Source organism: Primulina eburnea, chromosome 12, assembly GCF_022965805.1.
Source record: "Primulina eburnea isolate SZY01 chromosome 12, ASM2296580v1, whole genome shotgun sequence".
Lineage (NCBI taxonomy): Eukaryota > Viridiplantae > Streptophyta > Magnoliopsida > Lamiales > Gesneriaceae > Primulina > Primulina eburnea.
The window spans coordinates 35711113-35726359 of NC_133112.1; the positions used below are offsets into that span (position 1 = coordinate 35711113).

Below are 15247 nucleotides of genomic sequence, written 5' to 3' on the forward strand. Positions count from 1 at the left end.
AATCCCGGCTACATTTCTAGTGGTGGAGCAGATAACTCAAGGGAGATATACATAATTTTTGAAATTAAGATCCAAAAATAGCCACCAAGAGTAACACAACTGGAGTTTGGTGTAGCTTGGAGCATGCATTCAGTGATTTCAATCGGTTTGGTTATTGATCGAGTCGAGTCGAGTCGAGTCGTAAAAAAGTCAATAAAAAAAATAGTTTTAAAATATTTTTGCCTTCTCCGCCTTTGTTAAATTAATACCAATCGATTTATACAATTGAAAATTAATGATATGTATTATATAAGCTATGTATAACATATTATATTAAATTAAAAGACGAAATGAAAAATTCTAAAACTATATAATAAAAAAAATTAGAATCTTATTTCAGTCGCTGTCATGCAAACTTCAAGTTAAGTAAAAAGATTAATCATATATTGGTGCAAGGCAAAAACTTATGTGAGATGGTCTCACGGGTATTATTTGTGAGACGGATCTCTTATTTGGGTTACCCATAAAAGAGTATTACTTTTTATGCTAAGAGTACTATTTTTTATTGTGAATATGGGTATTGTTGACCCGTCTCACAGATTATGATCTGTGAGACAGTCTCACATGAGACTCACTCTTATAGGCAAAAACTTATGTGAGACGGTCTCATGGGTCGTATTTGTGAGACGGATCCCTTATTTGGGTCACCCATGAAAAAGTATTAATTTTCATGTTAAGAGTATTACTTTTATTGTGAATATGAGTAGAGTTGACCCGTCTCACGGATTATGATCCGTGAGACGGTCTCAAATGAGACTCACTCTTTGTTATATACTTACATGTCAAATTGATTTATTGGATACGTTGACAAAAATAGGGATATAAACTATTCACACATTTTGTGGGTAGGTATTTTGACGGTCTTGTGGATTTATATATGTAATACGGTTGATTTGATCTATATATAAAGTAAAAAGTAAAATTTTTGGATACGTTGATAAAACTAGGGATTTAAACTATTCACACATTTTGTGAGTAGATATTTTGACAGTTTTGTGGATTTATATCTGTAATACGGTTGATCTGATCTATATATTATATCTCTAGTAAAAAGTAAAATTTTTGTTAAAAAATAATAATTTTTCATAGATTGGGTCGGATATGAGATATATCTCACACAATTAACTCATGAGAGGGCTTCATAGGAGTTTTGTGTATTAAGAAACATCAAAACTCCCTTTCTCATGAAATCATGTAACCAAAAAAATCATTAGATTAAAGAGAGTCTTAGTTTGTTTTTAGAAAGAGTAATTGGGCCAACATCTATTAGATAAACTATAGATTAAATCTATACTTTGTACTTTTAAGTTTGTTAAATATATGAAAATATTCTTAAAATTTTAATTATTTACAGTGAATAATTGAAAGTATTTTTCAATTAAATATGATAATTTAGTCAAAAATTGTAATTTTTTCAAATATATCAAGGTACCAAGAGGTTTTTATATGAAAATTTAATGAATTTTATTTTGGAACAAGTTTTTGTTTAATGATTTTTTTTTGGATATGAAAATTTGTGAGATAGATTTTATAATAATTCTTTTCTATAAATTTTTTTGCTGTCCATTAATATATATAAAGTAGTGTAAAAAATATCAACGACTTGTAGCTTATCTAGGTCTTACATTTGAGACGAGATCTCATGATTAGGGGTGGTTATCGGTCGGTTCGGTCCGGTTTTTCTCTATAATGGTTCAGTTTTTCGGTTTTCGGTTTTGAATATATATGCTCCAAAACCAAACTATTTTATTACGGTTCAGTCCAGTTTTTTTGTAGTATGGTTCGGTTATATGATCAGTTATATAATATTTTGTTAAAAAATAAAATTGTACATCACTTGAAGCTTGATGAATGAAACACATATAAAAGAAACAATGATAGTAGATGAATAACACATATATGATTAAAAAATACTTATGACTTAACATTCTAAGCTTCAATAATAATTTGAAATATAATTTCAAAAAATAGCTCTTCAATAAAAAGATACAGAGTCATTAAATTCCAATTCTCAGACTCCAAATGCACATAAATTTTGCATCTCAAATCTTAATACATTTAACCAATAACAATTTGAACTTCCAATTGTCAATACTGGACTTGTCAAATGACTAAATCTCATTTATTAGTCCATTATACAAAAAACCCTGTAATTAAATATAATATGGCCAGTTCGATTATTTCGGTTTTCTGGGGATCAAAACCGTAAACCGATCTGAAAAACCGAATTTTTTTAGTTTTGAAATCGTAACCGGCCGAAAAACCGAACCATTTAAACCAAATTTTTCGGTCTGGTCGATTATTTCGGTTTTATCCAAACCATGCTTACCCCGACTCATGATCGAGTTTCAATTATAACCAACCACTCTCCCGACTCAAAAAAAGAAAAAAAGAAGAAGGAAGAAACCAAGTAGAGTGAAAAAGTGGAAGCACATCAATTTCCTTTCAAGCTTTTAATGTAGTTTCCTTGACTTGGAAAATAGGGAATGTCTATGAAAATTTACATGCAAGTAGCGTTTCCGTAGTCTTTACTTTTCTCAAACATAAAGCTATCAATAATTAAGATTTATTTTGACCTTAATTAAGAATCTTAATCATTCATCCGCTGAAGTTTGGTTGTTGGTGATAAGACGATAAATTAATTTTTACAACAAATTATGATTAGGTAAACATATATCCAGGATCTTAAGATATAACTAATTATTAAACAACTTTTTTCGATTGATCTGAAAATAAATTTGGGAAAATAGAAAATTCGGTCGTGTTAATTGGCTTAAATTTATGAATGTCATAAAATTTGTGTGAGTCGGTCTCACAAGTCGTATTTTATGAGACATATCTCTTATTTGGATTATCCATGAAAAAATATTATTTTAACTTGTTTCTTTATCCATTTTTTTAGTTCTTCTTTTTTTTCATCAAGATGCTGATATAACATTGAATTTTACTAACGTGAAATGAGAATCGATCGTTTCTAATATAAAGTCAGAAATAACTTATTTATTCATTCATTGTGATTTCAGCATTCCGACAAAAAAAAATCATCAGAACACACAAAAAGAAGAAGCTATTGTACTAAAACTTAAAGTTGGCTAACTAGATGAATAAAATTAAATATAGGCCAAGTTATATAAAATGAAAATTGTTATTTTTCTCGATAGGAAATTAATCACGTGGAAGTTTGTTGTAATGCAATATTAAGCTCCATGTTAATTAATTAGTCTATCCAAATAATTGTATAGTTGTTGCGCTCGGACAGCTGCATGAACTAATTAATAATTTAACAGTCAAAGACTAAACCAAATTTAGAGGCTTGTAATAATTCCATCATCTAAAGATAAAAATGATTTTATAATATGTCTTGTATTAATATATTAAATTATGTCACGTAACACCATAACGTTGATTTTAAAAAATGAGCGTTATGCGCCTTGTATCATGCACACTAACTAAAGTTCTAAAAAACGCTAATTATGAAAAGCATCAAGTACTACAAATTTAGGTATGATTAGTTGAAGTTTAGGTGTAAAATATAATTAATATTATTATTTTAATTCTATCAAATCTAATAATATATACAATAAGTTGACTGAATGCATAAATTTTAAACAAAATTACTGTTGCGTTAAATATTCATGATTGATAGCAGTACAGAAATGAGTGATATCTTAGGAAGTTCTCGTACGTCAAACAGTTGACGTTGCATCGCTTGATCTGATTGATTATGTGTACTGCAAAATAGGGATGTCAAACTTAATGAGTAATACTGGCTCTATTGGGGACATGACGATAGAGAAAATGTAAGACTGGTCTCTAAGAAATATGAGACAATACCGATAGATAGACGTGCACATCTTCGGACTCATGGGCCTAACAAACCGACTCATTATCACCTTATTAGTTGCGCTCTGTGCTGCAACAGTATTGTATATTTGCCTTTTATAATTTTGTTCTCATATATTATCAAATATCAATGTTAATATGTTATTTTCGTTTTTTTATCTTATTATTTTTTGACATGATACTGATGTGATATTGACTCTGACATAGAGCTGGCCTAACACCAATGTGACACTCATTTTTACACAGTGCCAAATCAACTCTCATATGAAAAGATATAAAATTATTTTCTTAAATTTTATTTTGAGAGTAACTAAGTAAAAATTAAGCCTAGAATTTCTTTAGGAGAAGAATATTAGATTTTTTTTAATAAAACAAGCTACAAATTTTTTTGATACTTTATTGTATTAAAAAATTTAAGTGCTGAAACTAAGAAGCTCACGCTTTTTCGCCGGAGCATGCCTTTTTCCAGCTCTTTTCCCTATTTTTGACTAGATCCTCGTGTTTTAATAATTTAACCTTATTTTTCAGAACACCGACTCCAGCTCCTTGCTTCCACAGTCATTTATTCGCGTTCCACTTGAGCTATTATAAGTTCAAAAGTCAAAAAATTCCGACTTACGGAGAGATTTCACTAATTTATCGTGTTATAATGATTACACATAAATCAAATATTATATATTTTTTGGGGATTTGGTTGATCACTTGTCTGTCTTCCACGCATGCATCTCCGTTTAACCATCGAGAAGCTTAATGTGTATAAAATAGCAAGAAAGTAGTTTACAAACTGAATCCAAATATATAAGCAAACGCGAGAGACAACCCTCCCACCACCAATAACTTAAGACGTTTCTTCAAGAAAATCCCATTTCACCAAATCTGATCCCCAAAAAATAAACCAATCAACCAACTGTAAACCCAAATTCCACATCAAAAAATAAATAAAATCGTGTTACTGTCACATTCATCGATCCGCACTTCTTTCTTTGCTCATCTCCTCTCTTAAATTCTCAAACTAGCTTCTCTTTTCTTGTGTCGAACCATTTACTTGCATTCTCATGCAGCCTCTACTCCGCCGTAAATTCAGTCCGGTACTCTTCTCCACCGCCTCATTCGGTATGAAACAACCGGTCGCCGGCGTAGGAGTCGGTACCCGTAAAGGCGGTAATCTGCCTATATTCGTGGTCGTGTTCTCCATCTTTCTTTTCGGTTGCTTCATGTACAATGAGGATGTGAAGTCTATTGCTGAGTTTCCATTCTCGAGCCCCAAACCGGATCAAGAAATGCAAGAAAATGGGAGAGCTGTCCAGATTTCTGGTCAGACTACGACTGTTTCGGTTGTGATGAATGCAAGAACTGTTGTGGAAACTGAAGTGGAGACCGCCCATTCTTCTTCCGATGATGTTGATGATAAAACAGACACCCTAAAATCTGAGGAAGAGACAGAAGAAAAGCCACAGAAGATCGAAATGCCGGTCGAAGAAGACGAAAACGATAATGAAGAACTCGAAATCCCACCTCAAGAATGCGATTTATTCACAGGAAACTGGGTTTTTGACAACGTTTCTCACCCACTATACAAAGAGGAAGAATGCGAGTTTCTAACAGAACAAGTAACTTGCATGAGAAATGGAAGGAAGAGTTCTCTGTACCAGAACTGGAGATGGCAGCCCCGAGACTGTAATCTGCCCAAGTAAATTAATTTTCTCGATTTCTTGTAAATTTCCGTGATTACATGTTCATTTAATCGTTGTTTTTATCTGTTTAATTAAGGTTTAAACCAAGATTATTGCTTGACAAACTGAGGAACAAGAGGCTGATGTTCGTAGGAGATTCTTTGAATCGGAACCAGTGGGAATCCATGATTTGCTTTGTTCAATCCGCAGCGGCTCCCGGAAGGAAGAGCTTGATCAAGAATGGATCTTTATCTGTTTTCAGAATGGAGGTATTATTTTTACATATTTATTAACATTTACAAGTATATAATAATATTTCGGATCTAAAAGAACTAAACAATTTTAATTAATTTCTGCTCATTCTAACAGATATTAAGTGAAATATAGTGAAGTGTAATCAAATTTCTAATAAAATTCAAACTATAGATAATCCATTTTTTAAAATATAGGTAAAAATTTGTTTGAGACGGTCTCACGTGTCGTATTTTGTGAGAGAGATCTCTTATTTGGATCATCAATGAAAAAATATTACTTTTTATTGTGAATATCGGTAAGTTTGACCCGTCTCACAGATAAAGATTCGTAAGACCGTCTCACCAAAAACACAATCAAAATCTATAACAACGCAAAATCGCTGCTTATTTTAAAAAATAATGACAATATATATTATATATATAAATAAAAACATGGACGATTGCGTGTTAATTACTTTAGTTATGCTGGCCGGCAAGAATTCGAAGTCATTGAGACAAAGGTGGAATAAGTTGGAAAACTTATGAATCAAAAAATAAAAATAAATCATATAACTACTTAATTTGTTTTCATCTTGATTTTTCAGTAAAAGAATTAACGAAGTGTAGTTGACAAGAATTAGGAAATTAATTAGTTATGTGATGGAATTAAGTGATGTAATTATAGAAAATCATAAAAGTCTACTAAATAATCGTACCACCCTCGATTTAATTAATAAATATAATATAATAATACGAAGAAATTGTCTAATAAGTTGGGAGTTTGCCCCACGATTACGCCACTACTTGTTTTACTCGACTTTTTAAATAAAGTTTAGATACAGAAAGTGAGCAAGTCGTGTTGCTTAAATTACACAAGTACCTAATATATTTCTCCTCAACCACCTTTCAACTACTTTAGTTGAATTTTAGTGATAGAAAAGCGACCAAAAAAAATTAAAATTTTGTTATGTGAATTAGTTAGATAGGATTTTGGTGAACTAATTAACTAAACATTTGTCCTGATCAAATGAATTGGTTTTTAAAAAAATATTTAAAACCAACCTTTGACCAATTAAATGATAAAAATCTAGGGGTATTTTGTTAAGATTGAGACTTGGACCTAACTCAACCCCAAAAGTTAACTCAATGGAGGAGGATTGTCTAAATCTATATATGCAACTCTCATATATTTTATCCAACAGATGTGGGATAACTAACATACGCTATCACGCCTAAGAATGAACCACTGAAGCATGAAATTTACAAATGACCCAACTATAGACATAATGTGTGGCCCAACTATGGACAGACAGGCAGAAGGTGTGAGATAATGGTGGAACCTGAGCTCTGATACCATGTTAAGATTGAAACTTAGATCTAACTCAACCCTAAAAACAAGATCAAAAGAGAAGGATTGTCCAAGTTCATATATGCAACTCCCAAAGATTTTATCCAACTGATGTTGGACAACTAACATATTTTGATATCTAACCTCAGTCTAATAATTTGTTTTAAACCCTAAACCCCAGTGGGATTATAAAAAAATATGTCATGGATATTTTATTTCGTAGTTAGGAATTTGGGCATCATATTATTATTTTCTCAATGATAAACCATTAAAGGGTGATTTCGTTGACTTTGAGTTTATTGGTTTTGAACTGGGCAGGATTATAATGCCACTGTGGAGTTTTATTGGGCCCCATTTTTAGTGGAATCGAATTCGGATGACCCGACAATGCATAGCATATTGAACCGAATAATAATGCCCGAATCCATAAAAAAGCATGCCAAGAATTGGAGGAATGTGGACTTTCTCATCTTCAATACTTACATTTGGTGGATGAACACTTTCTCCATGAAAGTTTTGTAAGTTATTTGATGCCTCTTAATTTGTATGGTAATGGCAATAGATTGGTTTCAGAAGAAGGGGTGTTTTTTTTTTTATATATATAAAAGTTATTTTATAGAAGGGAATAAAGCGAAACTAAGGATGTAAGTTGGCCATAATTGAATTTTAATTTCTAATATTCAGAAAGCAAAAACTTATGTAAGACGGTCTCACGGGTCGTATTTTGTGAGACAGATCTCTTATTTGAGTCATCCATGAAAAAATATTACTTTTATGCTAAGAGTATTACTTTTTATTGTGAATATTGGTAGGGTTGACCCGTCTCACAGATAAAGATTCGTGAGACCGTCTCACAAGAGACATACTCTATTCAAAATCGGGTATAGTGCAATAATTTGATCTTTTTTGCATTGGTAGTATTTTTCGTCGGAATACATAACATTGAATATTGATGATATGTTTGTTGTCGTGTTATTAGCACTAAAAAACTAAAAACACAAAAAAAATTAAGTTATTTCTCTAATACTTAAATGCCCTTCTCAATAAAATATTTATTATATACCATTTGATCCATCTTACATATATTTTACTAGTGAAATCTTATTTAAATGGATATAGAAATTCCAGAAGAGAGATGAATTAATATGTTTGGAGGTCAACTTTCTGATCTATTTTATTGATTAATTAAATGTTTTTTTTTTGTGTAATATAATAATTTGGTGGCCAATAAATAGGCGAGGATCATTCGACGGGGATTCGACAGAGTACGATGAAATCGAGAGGCCTGTGGCTTATGGAAGAGTGTTGAGAACTTGGGCTAACTGGGTCGACAAAAAAGTGGATACCAATCGGACCCAAGTTTTCTTCATGAGCATGTCCCCTCTTCACATCAAGTAAATATCGATCTATTTTCTCATTATTTAAAAAGGGAAAAATCCTGTGTATATTTGGAGATTTGGATCATCTGCTGTGGCTGAAAACACATTACTTGGTGCTGTGTTTTTTTTACAAAAGATAATCAGTTGATCATCTCGTTTCGTCTGAAAATTTTTCAAATTTATTTGACATTATGTGAGATCCATCAGATGATCAACTGAACATCCCGTGTAAAAAGTGGACATCACCATATGCTGTGTTTTCAGTCACAGCAGAGGATCCAAATCCGTATGTTCGCTTCTTATTAGCAGCCCATATTGGATAAAATAGAGATTATTAACTATAAGATGGCAGGAGCTTGGATTGGAACAACCCGGATGGCATAAAATGCGCCAAGGAAACACACCCTATTCTCAACACTTCAATGCCACTAAGTGTGGGCACAGACCGCAGGCTCTTTGCAATTGCTGCCAACATCACAAAATCCATGAAAACTCAGGTCCATTTCCTCAACATAACCACACTCTCTGAATACCGAAAGGACGCGCACACTTCGGTCCACACCATCCGCCAGGGCAAGATGTTGACCCCCGAGCAGCAGGACGATCCGGCCACATATGCAGATTGCATCCATTGGTGCCTGCCTGGCCTGCCCGACACATGGAACGAGTTCCTATATGCACGAATATTGTCGCGACCAACTTAGCCCGGAACTGCTTGGTTTTTTCGCCGTGACGACTTAGATACATGACGAGGTGTACTAAATATTTCACCTGAGAATTTTTTTTATTTTTTTCTTCGTTCTATATTGTTTATATATAGAAAATTAATTTTCTACTTTGTATTTTGTTGAGGGCTTCTTGTTTCGAGTTTAATTTTCTTTTTCTTCAGCCCATATGATTGAGGTGGCACAAGTATAGTTTTGCCAATTGTTTGGTGCTCATTATTAACAACATTGTAACTTCAATTGTATAATCAATTTGTTACAATAAAATAAAATAAAAGTAAAAATTTATTAATGTTATTGTGTTGATTGGTTCAGCTCATTATTGGCAAGTTATGGTAGAAATTTCAATTATGATGAAAATTAATTGAATTTCATCATTCCTATCTTTTTTACATTCCATTTTGGCTGAATTTATCTTGTAGAAAACAAAGATTTCAAAGAAAAATGGATATATAATTGTGATATTGAAGTTAGATAGACACAAATATAAATTGAAATTTTGGTTAATCTGTTTAAGAAGGTATTGCCAATGAGATATTCCGATCAATATTAATATTTGTATATTATGTTACACACGCAATGTGTTTAAGAAGGTATTGCCAATGAGATATTCCGATCAATATTCCTGTATATTACCAGAAACACACACATTGCGTGTGTAACATAATATACAAATATTATGCGTTGTGTGTATATCATAGGATCAAAATGCATGTGGTATGTTTGGGACAATCACTTTGACAAAACAAAGGAGACGACTCCATAAACTCAAAGTTTGCCCCTTGCAAAAGTCCATGTGACGCAAGCTGATCGGCAGTAGGACGACAATGTCCAACAATCCAGTTAGCAGGCTGCATACCAGAGCGACAGATATACGAGATGATTGAGGCATCTGCAGCAAAAGGTGAAGGACTGCAGATTGACTTAACCACATTCATGGTATCTGTGTCCACCATCATGTTAGTCAACTGATGTTTTTTTTAAAAGAACAAGTACATTGAACATTCTCTGAGATAATAATACGTGATCCTAATAATATCAGGTACACTGGCTGCGCGAGCTAGAAGGGCGATACCTTGGTCATCCCGAGCAACCACCCCCACGCGGCCACGCCCAAAGTAATCGTATATATCAGGGCCGGCCGGCTGGGTGGCTAACTCAGTCCACCTTAACTTTCTTATCCCTTAAGCTTTATTTGTGGCTCATTTTTATTTCCAACTCAACTACATGATTGTACCAAAAAGTGGAAAGTCGAAATTGTTTTAATTTCTCTCTTTTGCTATTGTATTTATAAAATATGGAAAAAACATGTGTGAGACGGTCTCACGGGTTGTATTTGTGAGACGGTCTCTTATTTGGGTCGTCCATGAAAAAATATTACTTTTTATGCCAAGAGTATTACTTTTTATTGTGAATATCCGTAGGGTTGACCCGTCTCACAGATTAAGATCAGTGTTCTGTGAGACGGTCTCTCTCACATGAGACCCACTCATAAAATATTATAATTATAACAATTTGTGGATCAAATATTTATTAGTTTGTTGATTTGTTTTTATTTTTGTAAATATTCATGTCTTCGATCATAATCGTATAAGTATGTGTTATCTAAAATGTTAATATTTTATTGATAAAAAAACTGATTTGGATATTGGTTTCATGATTGAATTTTAACAGTACATTATGTTTTAATACATATTTAATATTTTTTTAATAAATAATTGGTAAACATTTATATAGTTCTCAAAAAAGAAAAAAAAACAAACATTAAAACATAGATTAAAGCTAATTTACGTTCTACATTTTTTGTTTTAAAAATATCGTGTTACAAAAAAAAATTAAATGTAATTCATTATTAGAGAGGTCTAATATTTTATGTCAAGTTTCTTCAATTTTTTTTTATAATACACATATGTATATGTGATTTTATAAAATTTTAAAAATATTTGCAACCTCTAAATAAAATTGATTCTTCGCTTTTCATTAAAAAAAAAAATTGTGTTTCTTAAACTCCAAATTTTGCTATCAAATTGGTCTTATGTTAATTCTGATTAATCAAAAGTGATTCTTATATTTTGTACAAATAAATAAATAAAATTTTTGGAGATGGAAAATATTTTTCCTAATCTAAAATTAGCATGTATAATATATAATTATCGAATTAAGGTAAAAACTTTTGTGAGACGGTCTCACAGGTCGTATTTGTCAGACAGATCTCTTATTTGAGACATCCATGAAAAATATTATTTTTTATTGTGAATATCTGTAGGGTTGACCCGTCTCACAGATAAAGATTCGTGATACCGTCTCACAAAGATATACTCTCGAATTAAATTAAAGCACAATCCTTATCTAATTGAAACCAAAGGATAAAGATTGAGGGGAGAAAACAAAGACATGGACTATGTATTGCAAGTATTTAAAGTATACTTTTCTATTCGGAAAATGTCATTTAAAAGTATGTTTCGAACAATTTTATTTTAATTTTGGCTTTAATAATATTCAATAATGTTGAATTTATGAGTCATAATATCTATAAATAAAATATTAAATAATATATGTGTTTTTTTTATAAATAAATAATTTAATGAAGCATATGATTCCATATTAAAAGCAAGATATTAGCTTCGTTTCCCAAACATTCGTCTCTCACATCGATCCAATCACACCGTACAAATCGTCCATGGCGAGCCTATGGCGAGCTGCGATGGGATACGCTCAGGCGGAGGAAGACTACGGCGGCGTAGAGTACTGGTCCAATCCCGAACGTGCAGGCTGGCTCACCAAGCAAGGTGAGTACATCAAGACGTGGCGCCGCCGCTGGTTCGTCTTGAAACAAGGAAAACTCTTCTGGTTCAAGGAATCTACCGTCACCCGCGCATCCAGGCCACGCGGCGTCATCCCGGTCGCCGCCTGCCTCACCGTCAAGGGCGCAGAGGATGTCCTCAATCGGCAGTTTGCGTTTGAGCTGTCGACGAGGAGCGAGACGATGTATTTCATCGCAGATGCGGAGAAGGAGAAGGAGGACTGGATCAATTCGATTGGTCGATCGATTGTTCAGCATTCGAGGTCTGTTACTGATAATGAAGTTCTTGATTATGATAGCCGGAAATAATTGGGTTAGTTTTGTCTAATTTACTTGAGCATTTGTGTTTCTTCATTTTCCTTTCCTTTTTTCCCTTTTTAATTTTTAGTTTTCTTTGGAGTTTTATCTGTTTCTGTTTGTATGATTGGCCGTTTGCAAGTGTAATTTGGTATTGACTGAATGATTGCTGAAGTAAATTTGTGTTGTGATGGTGCTCAATTGTGTTGTGCAGATTGATGTTTAGGTTTAAGAATTGAAAAATATACTTGATTGCCTAAAATAAACCTATAGCTTAAATTGGATACGTATAGAACTAATTATCACGAAATGATGGTGTTAAGCTTCTGCTGCGGCTTGGTTTAAATGCAAGGGTAGCTCTTTCTTGAATTCTGTGTGCATATAAAATTTGATGGTAATCAAGAACATTAGTGTGGGATATTGTATAGATGAAGGACGATGTGAAAATAGGATGTTGATATTAACTCAGATTTTGGTCTTTGAGTTGCATGAATGATCTCGTATGGATGCTATAACTACTGTGTAGTATATAATTTAGTATGGGAAAAAGGATCATTTCTTTGAACTTCGTACCCAAGGATTCAGGAGCTAGTTCAACCTTTTGTAGAATTTCTAGGAATCTTGTCTTGTTTACGAAGGATAATTTTTTCTTGCTATTGAGAGCCCTAAAAAGTATCAGTGATAGAAATTTGAAAAACAAGTAATATTCCTTCTTCTGAAACTCTACCTTGGTGGTGAGCTTGGAGTTTGCATTTATAAATGCTCTGTAGAGCATTATTACCCCTTTTATGCACCAGGTCATTTACTACTACTGAAAGCTTTCAGTTTGTATTTCCGGTGATTGATAATCTATGGACTTGGAAATTACTCACATAATAGGTATTTTGCCTAATTTATATATTATAAGTCTGATCAATGGAATGTAATGTACTTATATGGTGATTAAATATGCAGCCTTCCCATGTTCATATGTGTTTTTATGTTTCCTTTCTTCATTTGAGCTAATTCATTTTGTAGTCCCTGGGAAACAGCTGTCACAACTTGAAGAAATATATTTTATGCCACACATGATATAACTCTTAGGATTTCGACAAGATTAGGGTCTTACTAAGATATGCATTGTGAAAAAGATCTTTCTTGCATTTTCTTGGTGGACGAAGAGTGGTAGTCATAGCACACCTTGAAATATATCTGACTTGTTACATATCATGCCTGCTGTATACAGATGAGATTTACGTGATAATATGTGATTCATACAATAATTTGAATGAGCAAGGAATGGGAAGTACGAATGGATGCTATGAAAAATTGGATAGAGTCAGGATTCTTTAACCATACGACAGTTTTAGTATCTGAAATGCACAAGGGAATATCACAATATGCTGCAGTTAGTGTTGTTCAGCATTTGACTCTGCATGCTCACCCGTTTTTTAGTTCAAAATGTGTTGTTAATTTGATGATAAAAATTCATTTGGCATGCGGGATAACTCGAACATGTATGTTATTTTCAATTGCTTAGCTGTAAATTTCTGAACTCTTTTAGTACATGTAGGTAATCATGATTCATTTATTGCTTTTACATATATCTTATAACAAGTGAGTTAAATGTCAGTATGACTGTAATATTTGCATTGTGTAATTCGCGAACTTGGATTTAAAATTTTGATAGCTTAGGAATCGTATTGAAGAATGTGATACGTGTTTCAATTTCTTCTATGTTCTTATTTAGAATTTTTTTCATATCACGCATAATATGATTGTGATGTCATATCATATCTATTTACTTTTCAAAGCTCGGAGAAGCTTTGTAAAAGTATAAAACAAGTTTGAAATGCTAATTTTATTGAGTTAGACTACAATACATAATAATAATAATGTAATATGTTAAGAGGTTGATGGAGAGTTGAATACAAACTACTTGTTCTGTGTTAAATATGTGTTGAAAATAACATGTATAATTTGACTTTATTTTTGGATACAAGAAATGTTTCCAAGAAGCGAATCCAAAACCTAGCTTTAGACTAGTGACTTCTAGATATTTTAGCTCGATGTACTTGGTTATACGAATCAAGTTCGAGGAAACAATTGGAGCGAATTAAAAGAGCAATCAAGTCAAGTTCAACTCGGTTTGTGTGTGTATCGTTTTCCTGTTGAGTACACCCACTCAATCCAGAAGTGCATGCTTGCAGGACTAAACTGTAAGATTGGGGAGCATTGTCTTCCTTTTTCAAGTCAGAATCAGCAACTCAGTTTTAACTAATAGAAACATACATATAGGCCGTGCAGGAAAGCTTTAATTCAGAAACAATAACACTAACATTTAATCTTTAGATATTTAATCCAAAACATTTACTTTGATTTAAAACAAAAGAATCCTCAATCCCATGAAAAACACTACACCAATTCAAATTAGAACTCCAGAAAACCGACCAAACTTTGAGGGAACAGAAGTTGACGTTAAAACCTCAATGATGAACGTGGGATCCTTTATTATAAGTTGGTGAGGGTGGCGATGGCTGCCCACTTCTGAGTCTCGTTACCAATGGCATCTTGTTCGGTTCGATAGAGGGATTCTTTGAATAAATACGATCTGATTCGGAACTCGAATGTTCTTTGTTTTGTTCTAATTCTAGCCTCCTTGCTATGGCAAAAGTGGTCGGCCCTTTTTCCAATTGAGAACTGTGCAAAATAAGCAAACAGAGCCCAAGCAAGCAAATATAGACTCCTTTCATTGATGAATTGAGTTTGTGCCAAATTCCATATACATTAAAGGGGTGCATTGTCATAGTTCCTACAAGCACATATTTATAAACGACCCATTTTGCGAACGCGTTGAAGGGGTCAAATAAAGAGATTGTTGAATAATGATCTTATATTGTTTATTTTAAATAATTTAAAGATGGAACA

General features: G+C 32.8%; 2 protein-coding genes across 3 annotated transcripts; both read left to right on the top strand.

Moving 5' to 3' along the window:
* Positions 1-4681: 4681 nt before the first annotated feature.
* LOC140807156 (xylan O-acetyltransferase 1) lies at positions 4682-9532 on the top strand. Of its 2 annotated transcripts, XM_073163878.1 has the most exons (6): positions 4682-5240; positions 5343-5572; positions 5653-5824; positions 7455-7654; positions 8372-8530; positions 8868-9532. In XM_073163878.1, the coding sequence occupies exons 1-6, from the start codon at positions 4938-4940 to the stop codon at positions 9217-9219; spliced, it is 1416 nt and encodes a 471-aa protein (XP_073019979.1). In that variant the 5' UTR covers positions 4682-4937; the 3' UTR covers positions 9220-9532. The 2 variants fall into 2 exon arrangements, with proteins under 2 accessions (XP_073019979.1, XP_073019978.1); XM_073163877.1 differs by having other exon boundaries at positions 4683-5572.
* Positions 9533-11846: 2314 nt separating this feature from the next.
* On the top strand, positions 11847-12541 carry LOC140807157 (pleckstrin homology domain-containing protein 1-like). Its single transcript, XM_073163879.1, has one exon. It carries the CDS (start codon positions 11921-11923, stop codon positions 12350-12352), a length of 432 nt encoding a protein of 143 aa, XP_073019980.1. The 5' UTR covers positions 11847-11920; the 3' UTR covers positions 12353-12541.
* The last annotated feature ends 2706 nt before the right edge of the window (positions 12542-15247 follow it).

Bases quoted from the DNA above. Each gene is read 5' to 3' on its own strand.
- LOC140807157 (XM_073163879.1), top strand. From the start codon at position 11,921: ATGGCGAGCCTATGGCGAGCTGCGATGGGATACGCTCAGGCGGAGGAA.
- LOC140807156 (XM_073163877.1), top strand. From the start codon at position 4,938: ATGCAGCCTCTACTCCGCCGTAAATTCAGTCCGGTACTCTTCTCCACC. The intron at 5,573-5,652 runs GTAAATTAATTT...TGTTTAATTAAG, and splicing joins CGAGACTGTAATCTGCCCAA to GTTTAAACCAAGATTATTGC. The intron at 7,655-8,371 runs GTAAGTTATTTG...GCCAATAAATAG, and splicing joins ACTTTCTCCATGAAAGTTTT to GCGAGGATCATTCGACGGGG.